This window comes from Elephantulus edwardii, unplaced genomic scaffold (genome assembly GCF_000299155.1).
Source record: "Elephantulus edwardii isolate Elephantulus edwardi_28Jun2011 unplaced genomic scaffold, EleEdw1.0 scaffold00037, whole genome shotgun sequence".
Taxonomy (NCBI): Eukaryota; Metazoa; Chordata; class Mammalia; order Macroscelidea; family Macroscelididae; genus Elephantulus; species Elephantulus edwardii.
In genome coordinates this window covers 10,417,129-10,440,331 of record NW_006399787.1, presented here as the reverse complement: position 1 = coordinate 10,440,331, position 23,203 = coordinate 10,417,129, and the positions used below count along the sequence as shown (strand labels likewise).

Below are 23,203 nucleotides of genomic sequence, written 5' to 3'. Positions count from 1 at the left end.
GTGGAGTTTAGGGCTGTTGTACATAGGGTCGCTATGAGTCGCAGGCGACTCGACGGCACATAACAACAACAACAACAACAACAACAACAACAATCTTTTCTACTTTTCATCTTGATCACATATCACACTCTGAGAAATTTTCACAACATTATTTGACAACATTTCTATTTTGTTTTTTTAAATTTGTAATAGAGCTCTGGTGACCTAGAAGCAAGAAGCTGCACAGCAATCCCAATGGCATGCGGTTTGAATCCACCAGCAGCTCCATGGGAGAAGGATGGGCAGGCTCCTCCCGAGCCTCTGAAAACCCGCTGGAGGTTCAGCTATGGGTCTGCTCCGACTTGACGGTACACAACAACAAAAGCACTTATACTAGTTCCAGTAGTTCTCTCTGGATCCTTGGTGGTTCTCCTGTACAGTGTACTCTGGTGGCATAGTCCAGAGGGGGGTGTGCTCCCTGGCAGTTTGAATCCATCAGTGGCTCCATGAGACAAAGATGGGCGTTCTCCTCCCCTGATGTTTCCAGCTTCTGAAACCAGCAACAAGGTCAGCTGTGAGTCAATTCTGACTGACAACAACAACTGCGACTTTGTGACTGGCTGTTTTAGGGAGTTCCTACACTCCTTTGTTAGCATGATTGGGGGGAATTGGTGTTCTGCTTCCTGTCTTGGTTGCTGCACCCCAAGTTTGTCTCTGATTGTGCTCTTTCACATTGTTGTTGTGTACCATAGAATCAGAATCGACCCATAGCTGACACTCCAGTGGGTTTTCAGAGGCAGTTAACCTCATGGGAGATTGGCCAACCTTCTCCCGCAGAGTGGCTGGTGGCCTCGAACCTTGTACCTTTGGGATTGCAGCACAGTTTCGTGCCAGTAGGCCACCAGAGGTCCTTTCTTTCATGTTGTTGTTGTTATTGTTGAGCACGACTCATAGCAACCCCATGAACAAAAGGCCTGAAGCCTTTCTATAACTATAGCTATTTCTCCAAGTTCATAGTTTCCAGAGGCATGTGGTATAGGAAGTGGATGTCACTCCTGCTTTCAAACTTGTCTTAAACTGGGATCTCCACCACTGTCCACAATGGGCATTAGTTTCTTTAATTATCTGGTGAACCTTTACTCAGCATTCATATTTAAACTTAGATGGGCTTGTTGATTAGATTTATCAGAGTGCTTTTAACTAGCACTGATGGGTGTGAGACTGTGGGAGCTGGTTGGGGAAGGAGACTCTCAACCACGTCATTTTCACTTAATCTTCATTTTCAGCTCCAGAGTTAATCCTCTTCTGTTTTGTGTCTCGATTTCCTGAGTCTGAAGCCTGAATGGTCCACTTTCTCTAGAAAACAAACTCCTGATCTCTCTCATGAGGGTTTTGGGACATTTGGGCGTGCAAGGTGTGAGAGGAGCTTTAGGGTCCAGCTTTCAGTCTTGCTTAAACCCCCCCTCACCCTGTTCCCTATCAAATTCTGAACCTCTCAGGGGTTCTGCTGGGGAGAAGGGTTGTCTCTCGGTGGTCACCGATTTTGAAAGCTCTTAAGTTTATTATTTTTTTAATACTAAATTTTCTTTTTTAAATGATATTATTTTACTTTTATTGCTACTGAGTGTACACAGCAGACCAAAATTGGTCAACCAAACATGATTGCCATAAGATCAAACAGATATGTCTTGGAGAGGGTGCATCCAGAGAGCTCTTTGGAGGCAAGAATGATGAGGCTTCACCTCACATACTTTGGATATATTGTTATGAGAGGCTGTTCCTTGAAGAAGGACATGATGCTGGGAAGGGTGGAGGGTCAGTGAAGGAGAGGAAGACCCCCAGCCAGGTACATTGGCATGGTGACTGCAGGGCCGCTGTGTGTCAAGAAGTGTGAGGATGGCACAGGACAGGACAGGGTTCAGATCTGTTGATCTGTTGCTATGGGTCATACTCGACTTGATGGCACTTAAGAACAATAACAACAGCAATACACACAACAGGCACCAGCAATTCCTTCATATGCAATTTACAGATGTTGATTAGGTGCCTTCTTCAGAATGTCTGTGCTTTTTTTTTGGTTTTCAGGTTCTTATTGGGTGCTGGAGGATGGGGGTTCCCATCTTCAGAGGTGCTCACAGTTTCTTCAGCCACTCGAGGCAGTCCTGGGGGTGGCTGGGCACGTCAGGCATGTTCCCATCATCTCGGAGGGGCACTGGGTAGCTGTAGGGGGTGATCTCATTAATCATGGAGGCATATTTGGTGTAGGGGCTTAAGGAGGGCAGAGTTACAGCGAGACCCGCAATGGTGAAGGACGCGACCAGCACCGGCTCCTTGGCCCAGGCATTCTTGAGGAAGGCTGCGAGTCTAGTTGCCATGGTGGCCTCCGCGGCGGCAGCAGGAGTCTGTCTGTGCTCTTTTTAAGGGCTCAGAAAAATATGTCCAGTGGGGAAGTCCAGTGTGCTGTGTGATGTTCTTAGGGTATGAATCACGCTGATAGTAGGTATGAGAAAGTGCACTTTGATTTTGGACAAATGTGTATGTCAGAGAAATGCCTTGAACCTTTTTTTTAAAAATGTTTTATGGTGGTTGGGTTAAAGTTTACAAAGCAATGTTTCTCATCCAACACTTTTTACATAGATTGCTTCTTCATATTTGTTGCAGTTCTCTCAGCCCAGGGCTCTTCCTCATCCTTCCCTGAGTTCCCTGCTTCCATCTGTCCTTTTCCCCCTGTAATTTTTTACCTTCTGAACTTTGCTTTAGGGATTGTGTTCTGATTGTTCATAACAGCGCCACCCATGATGGGGGAGGTGGCATGGAGAGGTGTGCCCATTTTCAGGTCTGAAGGATGTCGTGAGGGTCATAGTCTCAAAGTTTCCACCACCATCAAACAGACCAGTCATCTGGAATTTCCCCTCCCTCTTCTTTCCCTTTTATTTATTCATTGTTGCACATTTTCAATTCCCCTTCCCATCCCTGTAATCTGACATTTTAAAAAGATTTTTAATTTGGTTCTACATTCTTCTCTCACTTTATCTACCACCTCTGGTTGTGATCCTGGCCAAAGCTGTAGCCAGGCCCCACCTAGTTCTTCTGGTCTCAGGCCAGTAGAGGCTGTGGTTTGTATGGTCCATTTGTCCTCTGGAATAATTCTTTATTCATCTTTGCTCCAGATGGGAAGAGATCAATAGTTGTAGCTAAGACTCCACTGTTACTTGCCTAAATAGGGTGGTTGTTGTTATGTGCCATCAAGTCACCTGTAACTCACAGTGACCCTATGTACAATGGCTCTGGAGCCTGCCCTATCCAGAGCTAGTCTCACTGACTCTGACACACCTACCCCTGTTATCCCAGTTTCTGTGTCATTCTATCTCATCCGGGGTCTTCCTCTCCCACACTGTCACTCTAGCCTTCCGAGCATGATGTCCTTCTCCCAGGATTGGTCTCTCCTGGCCACATGCCCAAAATATGTGAGACAGAGCTTAAAAATCCTCCAAGCTTAAAAAGCCTCCAAGGAGAAACTTGGTTTCACCTTCTCCAAGACTGACCTGTTTGTTTTCTTGGCAGTCCAAGACTCTTCTCCAGCACCACAACTCAAAGGCATCAATTCCTCTTCTGTCTCCTTAGTCACTGTCCAGCTCTCTGAAGCATAGCAAGTAATTGCGAAGACCATGGCCTGGGTCAGGCGCACCTTAGGCTCCAGCTGACTTCATTGGTTCTCAGTACTATGGAGATGTTAGCTAAAATAGGGTTACATGATTGTTTTTATGGACTATGTTGTACCAGTTGATCTAGATGTCCCTCCATGACTACTGTCCTTAGCTATCCAGCCAAATAACTGAAGTCTTTGGTGACAACTAAATTATTTTCCTGACTGTGCCCTGTGTATGCTTTATTATAACCAAAAAACCAAAATCCAAAACCATTGTCACACCCTTAATTCCAACTCATGAAGACCCTCTATTAGGTTTCTGAAGCTATATATTTTTTTTAAATTTTATGTGTGTGTGTGTGTGTGTGTGTGTGTGTGTGTGTGTACCGTCAAATCGGATCTGACTGGTATAGGAGATTGTCCCTCCTTCTCCAGCAGAGCATCTGGTGGATTCAAACTGTGTGCCACTGGGATTGCAGGGCAGCTTCTTGCTACTAGGCCACCAGAGCTCCCTTCCGAAACTGTAAATATTTACAAGAGGAAGTGGCATGTGTTTTTGGAGGTGTAGCCAGTAGATTTGAACCACTGACCTTTAGATTAACAGCCTAACACATCATGCAGTACACCATCAGGGCGCCTTATGGTGTCCTAGACAGGTGATCTCTTTGCCTGCACTGTTTTTGAATGCTTCTTCACATGATTTGGGTTTGCCCACACAGAGCGTAGCCCATTAGAGCAGTCTTCTCCCACCAGCCATCCTAGGAACCAGCTGTGCCTGCATGCTTGGATATTGTCCCAGCAGTCCTTCCTAGAAAAGCTATAGTCTCTTGAAGTCAGGAAGTCCTGGAGAGCTTGATCAGAAGGCACTAAAGATAATTGGCCTTAACAGTAAGGACTTAGTTCACCCTTCTCGTAGGGGCAAAAGAATTGTGCTTGACTGATTAGACTAGAGAAGAGAATGGCATTCGAGTACCAAAGTAGAGCAGCGTACAGCAATTTTAGTGTTTCTTAGGGGAGCAGACTGTAGTGTCTGGAGCATGAAAGCACAGACCGAGCACAGGGATGAGAAGAAAGAGACTAAAAGGCAGAAATGAGGGTAAAATAGTAATGGTAGATTTATTAGAAAGTTTCACCCCAAAAGGACAGACCTCCTTCCTTGAAAGGAGACAGCCAGGCTCTAGGTTTAGAGCCCTCCACTCTGGCAGGCCATTAGCCACTGCTGGTCCCGTCTAGTTCTCTTTGGCCTTGTTAGTTAGCACCTTTTTCATTTCCTTACCATCATTATAATGGGGACTTGGGAAGGAGATGAGAGACATGCCAATTTGGATGATCAGTCTTATACGTTTTAGGCTGAACCTCCTCGGAAGAGCACATGGAGACAGAAGCATGAATCTTTCATCCGCACCCTCCGGCAGGCTCGAGAAATCCAGCAGGTGATTGCCAAAGGTGGAAACCTCTCGGACTTGCCCCCCATCCTGCCTGCAGAAAATCCAGACTATATTCAGTGTTGTCACTGTAGCCGCTATTTCGCTCCCAGAGTGGCTGAGCGACACATTCCCAAATGTAAGACCATCAAGAACCGCCCTTCACCTCCAAGAAAGCATTACAGCTGAGCTGACAGTGGGAACCTCCTGGCAAGTTCAGAAGACTCCACTTCTCTTCAGGAGTGAACAGCAGGAAAGACACCTGATGCAAAGCAGGAGAACTCCTCTAACATTTCCCAGACCTTCCTGCAGAGCTGACGCTGGTGCAGGGAGCCCCACTGTTAAGCCACAGGAGGTGAAGGCAGCCCCAGCTTCCTACTGCACCACCACCTTTAGATTGACATCCCTTGTGTTAGTTCCCAACAATGGGTGCTGGGTAGGGAGCAACCTACATTAAAGCTCTCTGCTCACCAGCCTAGCTCGTGTTTTATGCTAGAGTGGAGCCTGCATTTCATGGCATTTCCCTCTGGGCACTGCTGCTGCCTGTGGCTCTGATGAACTCCCTTTGCTCCTGCAAGATTCTGGACAATTAGGATGAGTGGGTGTCAGAGGATCAGGGTCACTCAAATGGCACCTTTTCTAACAGGTAAGATTTTTCCAGTATTGATGGAAGTCTTCTCAACCTTCCTGGTGCACTGATTCTGGTCAAGACAGTGTGAATATGTCAGGTTAAAGGACCCGTGAATAGATCCTAAACCATCCCTGTGGTGTAGTGCATATGAAAGGAAACCTCGTCTTTATGTACTTTACGGAAGGGGTGGGGGAAAGTACACTATGCTCTTTGTAGTTGTTCTTGTCTAATGGGTTTCATATGTGAAAAAAGGAAGTGGGGTGGAGAAGTCTTGAGTTGCAGCCGTTGCTAGCACTGCTTTCAAATCAGGCTGGCTGGATGGCTGCCTAAACGAGGCAGCAAAATCCTCCAAAAACCAAAGCAAGCTCGGAGATTGCAGTGTCACATGTCCCTGTCTATGCCACAGTAAACTTCTAATTTAGAGTGTAAACTTGGATTTGAAATATGAATTTAAGGATTTAGCAAGACACTAGGCTAGGGGTAGGGCTGGGGTAAGACAGGAAATACATGACAGCATCTATTGAATGCGGTGTGTTCTTTTTGTTCCAGAAGGATAGAGGTATTGTGTACAGGCCTTCTGGGAACTTGACACTAACGCACATTCTCCAAACCCAATGACTGCTGTTCAATCAGTTCTGATGTGACTCCTGGTAACCCTGACAGATGGACAGATCCACCTCTAAGATACCCAAGGCTGCCCAAGCAGACTGTGAACATTTCTCATGTGGACCAACTGGTCCAAACCACCAGTCTTAGGGTTAACAGCCAAGCATTTTAACCACTCTGTCACCAGGGGACCTTATACATTCTCCAGGCAAGTTACATGAAGGACAACACTTTTTTAATACTTGCTGATGAAAGCAGTAGATGGCATAAATGAGCTGTTGCTAATGTTACAAAGTGTTAACCTCTGTACTGCTTTATGTCACCCTAAAACATGCAACTCTATGTCCAGCGAGTGGCGATTCACAGTGATCCTGTAGGACACAGTAAAACTGTCCATGGGGTTTCCGATTCAGTCTTTATAGAGCAGACACATTTTTCTCCTGTGCAGCAGCTGAAGGCTTTGAACCATCAACTTTTTGGTTAGCAATGACATACTTAATTAATGACTGTACCACTAGGACTCCTTGCTTTGTCCCTGGATGTGTTTTATCTGCATTAAAAATAGAGTATTTACAAATGGAGATCTGGAACATCTCTTGGAAAAACCAGCAGCTCTAAAAACACTGGGCCAAGAAGCCAGAAGGCACCAGGTTAGATGGGGTTAAAAAATCAGCTGATCCTCTTATACCATCACAGCCCCCTAACCCTCACTGCCTGGCACCCAGGTACTTGGGCTTTCTGGGTATCATCAGGGCTTTCTAGGGGGTACAAAAGTTACATGTGGGAATGTGATTGTGAAATACACAAGAAAGCAGTTATTCAGTGGTAAGAAGCTGCAACTACAATCCACCAGATGCTCTGCCGGGGAAGGAGGGTCAATCTCCTCCTGCACCAGTCAGATCTGATTTGACGGTACACTCACACAAAAATAATAAAAATAAAAAAAAAGCAAGCAGTTATTCTTGGGTAACTGAAGACTTTCAAGAGAGCCTTGGGTTCCCCTTTGATCTCTAAATGTTTGTGTTGTTGTTAAGTGCTGTCGAGTCATCGTAAACGACTCATAGTGACCTTATGAATGAAAGACCTGAACACTTGTGTAACTTTCATTTCTCCAAGTTCATAGGGTTTCCAGAGGCAAGCTATTTCAGAAGTGGATGCCACTCCTGCTTCCAAGCCTGTTTTAATCGGGAAGCTCCACCAAACCCTGTCCACCATGGGTAACCATTATCGCATTTGACACATCAGTATCAGTGTTCAGCATGATAACAAGCAGGAATTACCTTTGTACAGCAATGCACAGACCAGCGCTGTACCACTTAGAAGAATGTTTGACCAAAACCAATTCAAATCAGGCCTGAGGGCTGCAGATTAAAATCACCTGCCTATGGCTTGGTAGCATTACTTTCTATTCACTAGGCCAACAGCAGAATCTGGCTGCTGTAGATGACTTCCAAACTATGTTCCAGCCCTATACTGCTGACCAAATGTGTTTTAAATAGGAGGCCGAATTAAATTATTTCATACCCATTAGCGAGTCAACATTCCACCTTACTCCTTACCAGAACCAGCAAACAAACCTCTGTAGAATCTGGCTGCTGCAGAAGACTTCTAACTGGGTTCTAACCCCGTATTGCTGATCAAATGCGTTTCTAAATTGGAGGCTGAATCTAGGAATATCTTTTTGTTTTTAAAATTTTGCTCGATCAGGTTAGGGCCCCTTTTCTAAATCTGGATAGCAGAGCCATGGATAAAAGAATAAATGCTGCAAGTTAGTATCTGTAGGGAGCTCTAGTAGCCTAGACGCTAGTGGCAAGAGGCTAGGCTGCAATCACAAAAGTATACAGATCAAATCCACCAGCTGCTCTGTCTCCAGAAACCCACTGGAGAGTCAGCTATGGGTCAGCTCTGACTCGATGAACAAGTTAGTTGTCTATTTGTCCAAGAATGTCCAACAAATTGTTCAAAAAATGAAGACTGTAACTTTGAGTTTAATAGGTTAAACAATAGGGGGAAACATCACACAATAAAACTTAGCCGATGTGCTGATGTACTGTTGCACAACAGCATTTTCTATTTTTTTTTTTATAGTACCAGGAATAGTTTTATTCTGTTGTACACAAGAATGCAGTAAGAATCAATAAAATAATAGCAGCTAACAACTTAATAAAAAAAATTCATTACTGTTGTAATTAATCAATTACAAATCATAGCAATCCTATAGGAAAAAGGAGAACTGTCCCATAAGACTTCCAAGGCTGTAAATCTTTACCGTTGTAGACTGCCACATCTTTCTTCCATGAAGTGGTGGGTTCGAGTCTCTGACATTCCGGTTAGTAGCCAACCATTTCTTTCTCCACAGATGTTCAGGCACATTCTAGAGGCCCTTCCTCCATTTGCAGTTCTATTTCCAAGTCTCACTGATAGTTGAGAGCTGCTAATTCAGGGATCTGTTGAGACTAGTTGAGGTTGAGGACATCCTCAATCCTGTTGTGTCCCTTTAACTTGATTCCTCCTTCGCACCTGGTTTTACACCAGTTGTATCAGGGACAAACCCCAAGCCGAGTGAAGCAGCATTTTCTATTTAATGCAGCACTTTTAGCCATTTGCTTTCTGTCATCGGTTCCTGACTCTTCCTAAGTACACAGGAGGAAGCTGAGATGTGATGTGGTGGTGTTCTTCCCCTGAATGGTCATGATTCTGTCTGGCTTAATGTTCAGTATTGTTTATTTCCATAGCTAATCAATGAAGCAGTAAACGTCTTTGGCTTTAAAGTCAGGCAGGAACATGGTTTATAATCACGACTACAGCCCACACTGTGCTGATGATTATGAATAATCCTTTTGAATGAATTAGTTTAAAATACATCCTCCTGAGCTTTTCTATTACGAAGGTATAAGAATATATGGTAACTCAAGTGAATCATGGGTTTAAGGCAGCTTTTGCTTTCAACTTTAATGAAATGCTAGGTGAAGAAAAGTTCTAACTTGGTTATGAATACAGCTCAACCTCTTTTGAGAGGAAATCAGTTCTATAACGTAAGCGGGCATCATCACTTGGGAAAGCCTGCTGGGGGGGGGTGCACCGTGAGAGCCTTTCCTGTTTGAATGATTCCTCATTTCTCCCTCTGTACTTTTACTGTTGCACTTTAGAAATCTGCGGAGTGGGCAAAGCTGCCATAGCAGAAGTGGTCCTGCTGGCCAGAATAAGAAATGAGGAAGAAGTAAAAACTGTTTCTGTGTAAATAAATGTTCCTTGCATTGTTTCTGCATGCATTCATTCATTTATGTAGAGAATCAATGAAGATTCATGAAGGCTTGAATAGGGGTGTTTCGTTACGAGTGACTAAGGTCCACACACAGGCTTAATGAGGAACAACACTGGATGAGAGTTTAAAATGTTTATTTAAAACAAAAATGCCAAACCACTCCACCCTCAACCTTTCAGACTTTTGGCAAATAACAAGCTAGTTCTTCAACAACATCAAAGCAGAGGAGTAACTCAGGTTATAACTCAAAAGCGATACTACTAGAAGACTTAAAACATCTAGCACTGCATAAAGAAACATGGGACAAAATTTCAAAAGGAATTAGCAGCAGAAAATTATTCAAAGGCACTTCCTGCTATCTCTCCTTTCAGTCTTTATCCAATGCACGAATACCTGCCACCTCTGGATTTTGCATAGCTATTTGGTGGGAAAAGCATATGGCTGTCCCAGGCACAATCTGGGGAAGTGCAAATTGTCTTTAAGGCACAGAAACTTAAATTCTCAGCAAACCTAGACTCCTACGTGCACATGCTAGAGGAAAAGGCCACAGCATCACACCGCTAGGCAATATTGCCCCTCGGGATCAAAAGCAGGGCTCTGGGCCCTTCACTGTCGCTTCTATCCCACAGTCTGAGCAACATGTCTGTGTCCCTCAGTCCCACAGCAGAAGCAATACTATGATTAAAACACCCAAACTGACCCTGCCTCTCAGGCCTGCTGAGATGGTGAGGGATACAGGAACGTGAAAGGCCAGTCAGTCCTTAATATAATCAAAGTTGCATTTACGTGATGAACCAAGTTTATAGCAAATCCCTCAACTTCGAGAATTTGTAACCTTATTCCAGGGATGGCCTTTTCCCCCTTATTTCAAGAACAGGTTTCAGTGATCACATTAGTACTGTTGTACTGGGCTTCCCAGAACTGAGGAAACAATAGGAACATCATCCCAAAGCTCCCACTCAACAGAGTTGCTGTCCCCAGCATGGGGTTTCCCCGAGCAGCAGACTTTACACCAACGCTTCCCGTGAAATGGCAGAATTCCCACTGCATAGGGCACAGGTTTGTTTTGGGAAAATGAAACCAAATATAGCTGTCTGTAGGGACGTATCATGTGAGACTCCTTAAAGCAGCCCCTGTGTCCCTAACTACTGAAGGAGTATTTCACAAGCCTACGTAGAAACACAAAGTGCAGATCCTTAAGGCAAACATGCTTACCTAGAAACTTCCCTGTGAAGATTTTTCTTTTGGGATACTTTCTGTCTTTGGACTTAGTTTGCTTCTGTCTATAAGGACACAGTGAGTATGGGATCAGAAGTGGGTTCTCAGCCAAATTTCATTCATATGAATTCTATGTCATTTCTATATGATTTGGCAAGCTCCTGAACTCCCATACTTTGGTACTGGTTTTGGGACATTAAACTAGGAAAGGTGATAAAGATTCATTGGTTACAATATGGATTCATAAAACACCAAAATGGGAAAAATACTGATACACAAAAAAAGGACTGTGGAGGTCAAGATTAGACCCCTAAGTGCCATGAGGGAGGCACAAGCCTTCTCAGAGTCATTCTGGGCCTATGGTACAAGGGGAGAGCTCAAGGAACCTCCTCATTTTCTTGTAAGGGCATGCTTGTGCACCACTGACTTAATTCTTCACCTCATCTCTTAGCAGCATCTTCCAAAGGCAGGAAATCCATACTGCACTGGTCACAGCCCAACACTCCAGCTGTGTGATGAGGTGGGACCTGCCCATCCTTCTCACAAAATTTCAACTAACCTCAAAGGAAAAGCAATCTAGGCCCACTTCTCCTCCTAGAGCATTTAGCTACATGAAGTAGCTGAGCTTTCAGAAAACAAGCCATACTTTGATACCACAGACGTTTCTTCCTGGGCCCAGGGCTCCTGGGATTGCTCAGGACACTTCAACACTATCCAGATGACCCCGGGCAGGCTGCACCTGGTTCCAGGAACCGGCCCACTCCGGCTTTACATGTTTCCCTCATCACCCAGAGTTGAAATGCCTGGCGTTGAATTCCCAAGGCACCTTCCAATCAATGGTGAAAATGATAAATGAGATAAAAGCTGCTACCAGAGCAACTAAGGTGAGCGATGCATCTCTTCTTCAAAGGTGGGATCAACAGATGAGGTACAGAGCTGCTGTTGCTATGGCAGTCACTGAGGACAAAGCCAGGGCCATGGGGCCCTTTCATTCCCCAAGACAGTAAAATGACTCCTAGATCCTATCTAAAAGGCAGGGCCACTCTCCACATGTCCATGGAAATGACTTCGGAGCCTCTGCCTTGCACTCCTTGTCTGCAAGTGAACAAAGCCAGGAAAGCTGCTCTTTGCATTTGTAAGTGTGCTGTGAAGTTCGTTGCACCCCAGTTTCCTGGGGCTGTACAGGCTCAGGAGACTAGAGGCTGGATCGACAGGAATCTGTTCCCAGGAGGCACCAGGAATCCGAATCTAAGTCAGGCTTTGGATCTACTTCCATCTCTTCCTTTGATGTCTGAGTTCCTTTGGAATGCATCCCCACCTAGTCACAGAAAACAAGACTATAAATTTCAATTCTAACCTCTAACAGTCTTGTGAGGCCATAGATACACTCTAGCTGCAGGTACAATGAACAACTGTCCCAACTACTCAAGACTAGAGGATTTTCTAGGGTGCTGATTGCTTGGTTACAAAAACTAGAATCTTGGTGAGCTCTGGTGGCCTAGTGGCAAGAAGCTGCAACTGCAAGTTCAGAGGTGCACAGTTCAAATCCACCAGATGCTCTGCTCGAGAAGGAGGAACAATGTCCTCCTGTACCAGTCAGATCTGATTTGAGGGTACACACAAAAAATAATGAAAAAAAAAAAAATTTAAAAACCCCCCAAAAACAAACAAAAACACAAAAAAAACTAGAATCTTGAGTGAAACACTTCTGCATGCTACAGCTCTCAGATGCCCCTTTGTATTACAAGTGTGTATCCTGCTTTCCCAAAGTACTTTCACAGACATTAATTCCTTAAAACAACCACAAAAGGTGGGTATTTCTTTTCTAAGTTAAAAACGAGAGCTCTAAGAAACAAAGGAATTCATTAAAAAACAGATGGTTGATAAATGGGAAAGCCAAGAGTTGAACCTTATTTCTTTACTCTTGTTGTTGAACATGTTCGGTGCTGTCGAGTATTACTTATAGTGACCCTATGAATAGACCTGAGCCCTGTCCTATCTTGTGCCATCCTCATTATCTCTGATACACTTGAGCCCAGTGCTGCAGTCACCATGTCAATCCATCTCCTTAAGGGTCTTCTTCTCATTTGCTGACTCTCCACCTTCCTAGCATGATGTCCCTTTCCAGGAATAGCCTCTCCTAGCAAAAGCCCAAAGTATGAGAGACAAAGCTGTGCCGCCATCCTTGCTTCTAAGAGCACTCTGGCTGTACTTTACCCAAGACAGCTGTTTTTTCTTAGTTCACTCTATATAGAACAATATTACGACTCATTAAAATATTGCAAGCAGTTAAGTATTTTCACAAAAAATATTTAACCTGAATGTACTCACGTCTTTAAATCTAACTTCTAGCCCTATAAGGACAAACACTCAAGTCCCATAAGGAAAAATACTGCCTAAGACCATTATTATAGAGTAAAACATGTCTGAGGATCCAAGGGGCGGGGGTAGGAGCAGAGGAGTGAGGATGGGCATGGAGGAAATCATAGAGCCGCACAATCTGCTGGGTAGAGGAAGGGGTGGGTAAAGGAAATGGGAAAGACCTGGTGGGGATCTGGAAAGACAGGGCAATGGTGGGCATATTTCAGTGCTTATTAATTTTATATAATGAATGGGAATGATTGCATGAAATACAATCTGAATCAAGGATACTGTGAAAAACAGTACATACGAACTTTGTAAATAAATCAATATAAAACAAATATTTTTTATTAAAAGTTTTTTTGTGCACACCCATGCTTATTGCAGCTTTGTTTACAATAGCAAAGAGCTGGAAGCAGCCTAAGGGCCCATCGACAAACGAATGGATAGAGAAGCTGTGGTATATCCACCCACTGGAATACTGCGCAGCATTGAAAAACAAGGAACTCATGCAATGTTATTTAAAGTGGGTGATCCTGGAGGACATTATGCTGAGTGAAATATCTCAGTCACAAAGGGACAAATACTGCATGGTGCCACTGTTGTAGAATGGGTCTGACATCAGGGTGGGGGTATGACAGAAAAATCTGGATAAATTATGTATATTGTATTGAAATAGATGAGGGAAAGAACAGATTAGAAGTGATATATGATTGAGTATTATGGTTAGCACAGGAATCCAGAATTAAGGTTGCATATAGAAGAGTACTCGGGGTGGGGGGTGGGGGGAAGGGACGTGGGAATTGTATACTAATGAAGGAATTTTTTTCCTTTTTTTTTTTTTAAAAAAAATAGAGTCACACAATTTGATGGGTGGTGGGATAGGTAAAGGAAAGAGGAAAGATCCAGTGTGAAAAGCAATATATATGAACTATATGAACTTTGTAAGTAAACCGGTATAAAATAAAATTTTTTAAAAAGAAAAAAAAAGTTAAAAAAAAAATCAACAAAAATATTTAACCTGAATGTACTCAAATCTTTAAATCTAACTTTTAGTTATAGCAACGATAGGGTGATAGGAGACCAAATAATACCTCAAGGAAATAAAACAAAATTAGGATGTAGTGCAATTTATTCTATATCTGGCCTGGCTTTTTCAATAATTCAGTATCAGGAAAATACTTTAAAACAAAAATGACGTGCTAATGGTGGGAAGGATTATTCTAGATTACTAAAAGACTTAAGGGACATAACCAAATGTGAAATGTAATGTGTGGTTTCTAACTAGGTTAAAAAAAAACATTGTAAAGGACATTTTTATGGGCAAACAGGAAATTTAAATGTCTATGGAGTAGTGGATATTGCTAGGAGGGGCTATTCCTTGGAGAGGTACATGATGCTAGGAAAGGTAGAGGGTTGACGAAGGAGAAGATCCTCGACCAGGTGGGTTGACATGGTGACTGCTGCAGTGGGCTCTAATGTGTCAGGAAGTGTGAGGATGGGCCAGGGTAGGACAGAGTTCAGATTTGTTGTTCATAAGGTTGCTATGGGTCGTAGGTGACTCAGCAGCACCTAACAACAACAATAACAACTGGAAGAAAATGAAGAATATTAATTTAAGGGGAGCTCTGGTGGCCTAGTGGCAGGGAGCTGCAACTACAATCCCAGTGGCTCACGGTTCGAATCCACCAGATGCTCTGCCGGGAAAAGGAGGGACAATCTCCTCCTGTACCAGTCAGATCTGATTTGACGGTACACTCACACAAAAATTTAAAAAAAAAAAAAAAAAATTAATTTGCTTAGAAATTATAAAAAAATTGTGGTTATTTTGGGGACTATATGTAGATACATAATAAAGTATTTGAGGATGCTATATTAGGATTTTTATTATTTAAAAGGGATTATTTAAAATTTTTATTATTTAAATTCAGGAAAATGTACCTACCTACCAATAAACACATAATCAGAAGTAAGTAAAAGCAGCATGTTCATGGCTGCTGAGTCTGGGTGGTAGGTACATGGGTGTTCATTGTACTGTAGTTTAAAATCTTACATACCAAAAAGTAAAAGGGGGCTCTTGTGGCCTAGTGTATAAGGAATTGTGCTGCCAGCCCAAAGGCATGTGGTTCAAATCTGCCAGCTGCTTCATGGCAGAAAGATGGGCAATCTCTTCCTGCTCGATTTGTAGCCACCGAAAACCTGCTGAAGGGTCAGCTGTGAGTTGGTTCCAAATTGATGGTATGTAACAAGTAAAAGAAAAAAACCAGCAGATGTCAGATAATGCAAATGACTCAGTCTTGATACCTGAATCAGGCCCAAGGGTTCAGGGACTCACTAGAAAGTTAATTAAAAGGTAAATATCTACACAGGAATATGCCTACTTTTACTTTTTGGTGTTGTTTCTGTGATTCTTCAAAAGAGAGAAATGGAATTATCTAAGACCCTCACCTGCCGTCCGCCTTCCAACTTCTTGTTCTGGAGTTGGGTAAAAATCTGGAGGTTTTCTTGTTGTAGCTTCTGTTGTTCAGCCAGGCACTTTAACACGAGCCCCTGTAATCGCTCAACTTCCACCTGCAGGGAGCTACATGCACAGGTAGGGGGCGTTAACGAGGTTCCCTTTCTGGCACATGTTACTGCAGGAGTTAACCGAGGAGGCTGCAGAGGAGAGAGAAATTACACCAAACTTCCTTTCAATACACTCGTTTTTAAAGTAACAGTTAAAACAAAGTAATATGTAAAGAAAGCAAAAGCACCTGGCTCTAAGTCAGATCAAGGGACTCCTCAGTGCTCATCTCTGAAGAGCAACAGTTACCAATTTTAGAGACTCTTTAGCAGACCAAGAGAGAATAAAATAGATGAATGGGGACCTGCTAAGAATCAAATCCCTATGCACATCCAAAAACTTCTCCAACAGGGTAAAAAGGGAAGCCATAGACTGGGGAAAAAAATATTTGGTAATGACATGTCTGATAAGGGGCTTATATCTAGAATTTATAGACTACTTGAGCACAACAAGATAAAGGTAAACAACCCAATTGAAAAATGGGCACAAGACAGGAACAGACACTTCACCAAAGAGGACATTCAGATGGTGAACAAATACATGAAGAAATGTTCAAAATCCCTAGCTCTAAGAGAGATGCAAATCAAAACAATTATGAGATATCTCACCCCAGTAAGAATAGCCAAAATTCAACAGAGCAGCAAACAAATGCTGGGAGGGTGTGGAGAAACTGGAATCCTTATTCATTGCTAGTGGGAGTGTAACATGGTGCAACCACTATGAAAGGCAGTATGGTGCTTTCTCAAAAAGTTGCAAATAGAAATACCATTTGACCCAGCAATTCCACTACTGGGAATACACCCTAAAGAAACCAAAACTGCAACAAAGCAGATATATGCACGCCCATGTTTATGACTGCTTTGTTCATAATAGCAAAGAGTTGTTGGAAACAACCCAACTGCTCATCAACAAATGAATGGATAGAGAAACTGGTATATTCACAAAATGGAGTACTATGCTGCCTTGAAAAACAAGGAACTTGTGAAATATTATACAAAATGGATGACTCTGGAGGACATTATGCTGAGTGAAATATCTCAGTCACAAAAGGACAAATACTGCACAGTGCCACTGTTGTAAAATACACTGACATCAGAGTTGGAGGGAACTTAAGAGTGGATAAATAATGTACACTGCATTGAAACAGATGAGGGACAGAATAGTTTAAAAGGAATATATAATTAGGTATTATTGTCATGACAAAAGTCCAGAATAATAGCTGCATAGTAAAGTGGACTTGGGATGGAGGCAGGATTGTATAACAATGAAAGGTTTTGTGTTTTTTTTCTTCCCCCTCTCTTTAGGAGAAGAGCAAACTGAGAGGAGGGGTAGGCAGGGAGAAAAAAGTGTGCAGCAATATATGAATGGAAATCCAAAGTCTCTGTAAACTTTCATTAAAATAAAAAAAAAAGGAAAAGAGATCCCTCAGTGCTCATCTAAGAAGAGCAACTGTTACCAGTTTTAGAGGGTTTTGCAAATTTTAAAGTACATTAGTATCTCTCATTGATCTATTGTACTTACTTCTTTATTGTGACCTGAAAGTTTACAAAGAAAATTTCATTCACTCATTCACATTTTGCTTCATAATATCTACAAATTAACCACACACTTCCCTTATCGTCCATATGTTTCTCATTTCCATTAATTCTGTCCTGTTTCTTCCTGCCTTCCAAGTACTATCCCTGGGCAGATGCTGCCTTTTTGATCTTACATGGTTGTTATTTTCGAGAGTGAGCCCCTTCCTGGTGATACTGTTCATCTTTCAGCCTATTATTTGGTTGAAAACTGAGCTAACAGTGACTTTTTTTTTTAAACAGTGTGACTTTTGTTACAGATTCAACGGCGATTAAGGCCTGTAGTCATAGGAGTGCCACAAGTTTCTTGACAGATCAGAAAGCCTAATTATTTTTAAGCTTTTGCATTTTTTTAAAATTTATTTTAGTTCATTATTTTTTGTGTGTACCATCAAATCAGATCTGACTGATACAGGAGGCGATTGTTCCTCCTTCCCTAGCAGAGCATCTGGTGGATTTGAACTGTGTACCTCTGAGATAGCAGTGCAGCTTCTTGCCACTAGGCCACCAGAGCTTGCCAGCTTTAGCATTTTATTCCACATTTTCCCCTACTCAATCTGGCACTGTCAGTTAGGATTCTTTTCAGAGTGGTCAGCAGGGGCTGCTGGGCACCATCGAGTTCTTTTGGCTTCAGGGTTGTGGAGGCTGAGGTTTGAGCCCTTTAGTCCTTTGAACTATGCATGTTCTGGACAGAGGGAGACCAAGAGTTGTACCTTACCTGGTTGCTTGCCTAGTTTAAATGCCCTAGTTACTTCTCACCAAAACAGGATGAAGAACATTGTCTTTGAGGTTATGCCAATTGACCTTGATGTCCCCCAAGTCTATGGCTCTGAGGCCAAGGAAACATCTCTCATTTAAAATGCTGATGTGGGGAAAAGCATACTTTGTTTTGGAACAATCCTGATAGAACACCGTCCTCCTGCCTGCAGGGAGGGCACTGCAGTCGTAAGGGTCAATATTCAGGACATGCAGTGGATCCCATGTAGAAATCTAAGAGGAGCTGAGTAAACGGGACAACCAGAACACTTCTACAAGGCTCAAATTCTACAAAGCAATCACACCAGGCAGTTGTGTAAATAAAACAAGAGGACACTGTGTTTACAAATCAGAAATGGGAGTGTCAGGGTTGCTTCCTTTTACTATATTTATTCAATCGGTATTTTGAGCAAAGAATCTGAGGCTATATGAAGACTATCAGGGTTGGAGAAAGACTCGCTAACAACCTGAGATTTATAGATCGTACAACCTTGCTTGCTAAAAGGGAAGAGGACTTAAAAGTACTTACTGATAAAGATCAAAAGTAGTCTTCAGTATGGATTACACAACATAAAGAAATTAAAAACATCAACTGGGTCAGTAAGCAGTATCACGATAAATGGAGAAAAGTTTAAAATTGCCAAGGATTTAAGGGCACTCTAGTGGCTGTAAGAAGCTGTGCTGCAATCCCAAAGGCAATAGGTTTGAATCCACTAGCTGCTCTGCAGGAGATGGACGGGCAGTCTTCTTCCATGGGATTTACTGTTCCTGAAAAGCCCCTTGTTACCACAGGCTGGCCCTGTGTCTCTCAGAGCAAAAACAGGTCAGACAACAGTACGTAATGACCAGCAAGGTATCAAAGGTTCTAAAGTCACCTGGGAGAAGATTGTCCATCTTTCTTCCACAGTGCTGCTGGCAGATTCAAACCTCGTTCCTGTGTGTTGGCAGCGCAATTCATACCACTAACCAACACAGTTTTTAAATGCATACTGAAGCTTCTGAAATGACGCTGTCAAGGATTTCATTTTACTTGAGCCCACAATCAATGCTCAATGGAGCAGCATCAAAGAAATCAAATGACAGCATTGGGCAGATCTGCAAAAGATCACTTTAGAGTGTTAAACAGTAACCACGTCACTTGGAGGCCTTAAGGTGTTCCTGACCTGAGCCATGATGTTTTCAGTAGCTTCATCTGTATGAAAAATGTGCACAATGAATAAAGAAGATAAAAAAATTGATACCTCTGAATTAAGGTGAAGAATACTGAATGCACTGTGTACTAGCAGGTAAAAACTGGTCTTAGAAGATGTATGGCCAGAATGGTCCTTGTAAGTGAGGATGGCAAGACTTTCATCTCACGTACTTTGGATGTACTATTATCATAAAAGGCCAGTCCCTGGGGAAGGACATTGTGCTTGGCCAAGGTGGTCAGTGGAAAAGAGGAAGACTCTCAGAAAAATGGTTACACAGTGGCTACAACATTGTGATGAAACACAGCCTTCACTGTGGGGACAATGCACAGGACCTGGCAATGTTTTGTCTTGCTGTTACAGAGCTGGGGTGATTTGGAAGCAACTCAGGGACACCTAACAGCAACTGACAGAGGACTTAAAACATTCACCTTACATTGCAATCCCAGAGGTGCGTGGTTCAAATCCACCAGCTGCTCTGCTGAAGAAGGAGGGACAATCTCCTCCTGTACCAGTCAGATCCGATTTGACGGTACACACACAAAAAATAATAAAAAATAAAAACATTCACCTTAAAGTTTCACAGTTTTATTACTTTCCTCTGGAAAGCTTATTAATGACCCTAGCCTGAAACTTTTCTCTGTCTACCGTAGTTTGCTTAGAGCAGAGGTTGGCAAAGAACAGCCCTAGGGGTCAAATCCAGCCTACTGCCAGTTTTACCGGAATGCAGGCACAGTTGAGTAGTTGCAAAAGAAAGGCTAAAATAATTACTATGTGGGCCTCTATAGAAAAAGTTTGGTAACACTGGGTTATAGTTTTATTGACCACAGTTCAGTTTCTGTGAAAGTCAGGTATACATCTGCTGCTATCTCTCTATACCGAGCATTTCTCCTTACTTACACTTAGGGTCTCCAACAGTGTAGTAGGGCCATGCTTACTAGATTGAATGGAGACTTTCCCTCTGGCATAGAAAGGACTCTCATAAATGTGTCAGGGTAAATACCTCTCCAAGGCAACTCAGCTGAGCTTGGGAAGAGGCTTTAAGCACTACTGGGCAGACAGTATGAGCTGACAGAGCAGCAGAAAGACCAATGTGGACACAGGTGTTGACAAGCCAGGAGAACTGGGCAGAGCCCTTAGCCGCTGTTTATCTAGTTGTGATTCAAAAGCAAAAAGTTCAGTTGCCCTTAGCCGCTGTTTATCTAGTTGTGATTCAAAAGCAAAAAGTTCAGTTACCCAGGCAACCGCTGGAGGCTTGTGTTCTGAAGGAGCTTCAGAGGCCACTTTGAGTCCTTGCAGCTCTTCGTAGGGCAGAGTATCTTTCTCAGATTCTGGAAAGGCTGCGCTCAGGGGAGAGGGGCTGTCAGGCATGGGGATGAATTCTGCGTTTTCCAGCTCCTATGGAGATGAGGAAGAATACTTAGCAGTTCTATTTGCAGTGATTTACTTTCTCCCAAGATCCGTCTCTTGTTATTGCTTCTCTCAGGTGTCTCTCTTGCTATCACTTTCACTCTGTCTTATCACCATCATTCTCAAGCAGGCTGGACTGTTGTGGTCAGCAATGTATCTCCTTTTACTTGTTTATAACCTGCCATTTCTCCTCAGATGATTAACAGTGCTGGGAGTGCAGGCTCAGCATCAAGACCACAGCCCGGAGTATCCCAGCATCCTTATTCTATACCTCCAGCAAGGGGGGGAGGCTCTGAGGTGGTGGCTCTAGGGCAGACAGCCAGGCTGCTAAGGGTTGAGGCTGAAAGTTCCGACAAAGCAGTGTGCTGTTTCCTCCTCCCTAAATTCTCAAATAACTATCAAGCTTTAATCTTTCTGGAAAATCCTTTTTTTCTATTTTTGGTTAAAATTTTAAGAAGTTCACAAGTTACAAGTGTCCACTGTAGAAAATAAAGCAGGATATACAGTCAAAAAAGAATAAAACCCACCAATTCTATCACTCGTAACCACTATTACACCTTTCAATATATAATTCTGTGGCTACACTTCTATGCATGACACAGTTTCTTAAAAGAGTCATACTGCTCAGATACTCCATCTTTTTCTGCATATCAATATGTTGTGAAGAGCCTTATAAATAAACTCCAACATTTTTGTCTGCACCTCAGTTTCAGGAACCATTTGCCAAATATAAGACATTCAACTGGTCCAACATTTAAAAATCTATAAGCTTAACTTTTGCTCACATTCACTAAAAAATGCCTTCAAGGAAAGTTGTATTAACTGACATTCATTAAGTAATATGGCTTTGAGAGTATTTCCTAAAGAATCTTGTTGAGAAACAAAGGATGGGAGTTTTGGTAGAAATCTTCCCAGGCAGAAATCAGCACATTAGATCTACTGCGTAACAGCTTAAAAGGACAGAGATAATGGGAGGTCCCTTCTTCCCTTGGCAAAGGGTCTGATATTTTAGCTAATGTGCTATCTACCAAAGCAATTACCTTTCGAAGCCAGCCAGGACAGGAGCTGCTGGCCCCACTACTGATCCCCACGGCCTCGGTGGGACTGATTAAACCTTCCATTCCTCGATCTGCTTCCATTGTTCCTCGGAAACCTCCACTTGGATCAGGAGTTTCAGATTCCTGCTGACTGTCTTCCTCTTCAACACCACCACCACTTGTGGGGCTGGAGTTCGGAACCACTGACAAATAGCACCGAAGTAGAGAACTTGAGTATAAGACAAAGATTTACCATCCACAAGCCCCAACTACTCTTAAAAAACCAGTCAGTTGCTGTCAAGTTGATTCTGACTGATGGTGACTTTCTAGGTATCAGCAGATCTGTATACCAATGACTGATTTTTTGGAAGGAGATTACCAGGCCTTTCTTCCGAAGGAACTCTAATCAATGTCTGGTTTACCAGCCAAGTACATTAACTGTGTGCACCAACTAGGGACTCCTCCCCCTAAAATGGTTCCTAAAAATACATGTGAATGGCAACAGTGCAAGTTAGATATGTGAAACTAAGTGTCTTGTTGCTAGCATGAGGCATCAGTATCTTCATAATGCTGACTTGCTTTTATGTCGAGCAATTAATTATCTCTTTGTCTGTACAGATTATCAATATCCTAAATCAGTACTGGACAATGGCCCTTATCACTGCTCACAACATCGACCACCCAAGTTTAACCTGTTTTTTTAACAGACAGATTCAGAGTCTAGCATCTTCCACAGGGGTTCATCTTTCATAAAAAGTTCTTCCACAAACCTTTTTAAAGTTGTTAAACTGACCACTAACTTTTGAGGTCCATCTTCAACATTCATATGAGACTAAATCTTTGAGCACTACCTGTCATCCTCAGGCCAATTCCAAATCTGAGTGACATTCCAGGGAAGCCCAGAACTGCTTTATGGCACTTCCTAAAGCACCACATCTTTCTTACCTGGAGTGGCTGATGGGTTGGAACCATCTATCTTTTGTTTACCAGGCTGTGTCAAGAAGAGCTCCCTTTCTGAGGACTATTTGTATAAAGTTTTAAAATATGGTTATTTCCTTCACAGCCAGCACATTCCAACTTAAAAAAATGGACTACCTCATGTGTGATAAGGGAATAAAATGGAATTTTAATATGGGTTAAAGGAAAACAATTAAGAAACTAAATTTTTCCCAACTAAAAGGCAGACACCTAGATGGTTTAGTCCAAGGTTAACCGCAAAGGACTGTCTGCAATCACTTGGATTCAGAGCTCAGTGCATCACACTCTGACCCTTCTTAGACAGCAACAGTGAACATGGCAAAAGAAGCTCTCAAGCTTGCTCTCTTCCGTTTTAAACATTACATTTGAGATAAACATAAAAACTATTTTTCCCCTACAACCAGGAGAATTGTGGCATCAGGATTGGTGGAAGATCTATTAACAATCTCCGTTATGCAGATGATACAACCTTGCTTGCTGAAACTGAGGAGGACCTCATGCACTTGCTGCGAAGGGTCAAGGACTGCAGCCTTCAGTATGGACTGAGGCTCAATGTCAAGAA

At 42.7% G+C, this 23,203-nt stretch overlaps 3 protein-coding genes across 3 annotated transcripts in view; 1 reads left to right on the top strand and 2 right to left on the bottom strand.

The window, feature by feature from the left end:
* ZC2HC1C (zinc finger, C2HC-type containing 1C) overlaps window positions 1–5,241 on the top strand; it is an 18,420-nt gene extending 13,179 nt beyond the window's left edge. Inside the window, exon 2 of the mRNA XM_006884673.1 lies at window positions 4,978–5,241. Coding sequence (XP_006884735.1) covers window positions 4,978–5,241 — 264 coding nt within the window. The remainder of the gene's footprint in view (window positions 1–4,977) is intronic.
* Window positions 2,112–2,354, bottom strand: LOC102877482 (NADH dehydrogenase [ubiquinone] 1 alpha subcomplex subunit 3-like). Its single transcript, XM_006884672.1, has one exon. It carries the CDS (start codon window positions 2,352–2,354, stop codon window positions 2,112–2,114), a length of 243 nt encoding a protein of 80 aa, XP_006884734.1.
* Window positions 5,242–11,129: 5,888 nt separating the features above from the next.
* NEK9 (NIMA-related kinase 9) overlaps window positions 11,130–23,203 on the bottom strand; it is a 59,692-nt gene continuing 47,618 nt past the window's right edge. The window contains exons 19-22 of the mRNA XM_006884671.1: window positions 21,667–21,866; window positions 20,453–20,614; window positions 15,582–15,788; window positions 11,130–12,090 (exon numbers count right to left, since the gene is read on the bottom strand). Of these exons, the coding sequence (XP_006884733.1) occupies window positions 11,968–12,090; window positions 15,582–15,788; window positions 20,453–20,614; window positions 21,667–21,866 (692 nt within the window). The 3' untranslated portion in view covers window positions 11,130–11,967. The remainder of the gene's footprint in view (window positions 12,091–15,581; window positions 15,789–20,452; window positions 20,615–21,666; window positions 21,867–23,203) is intronic.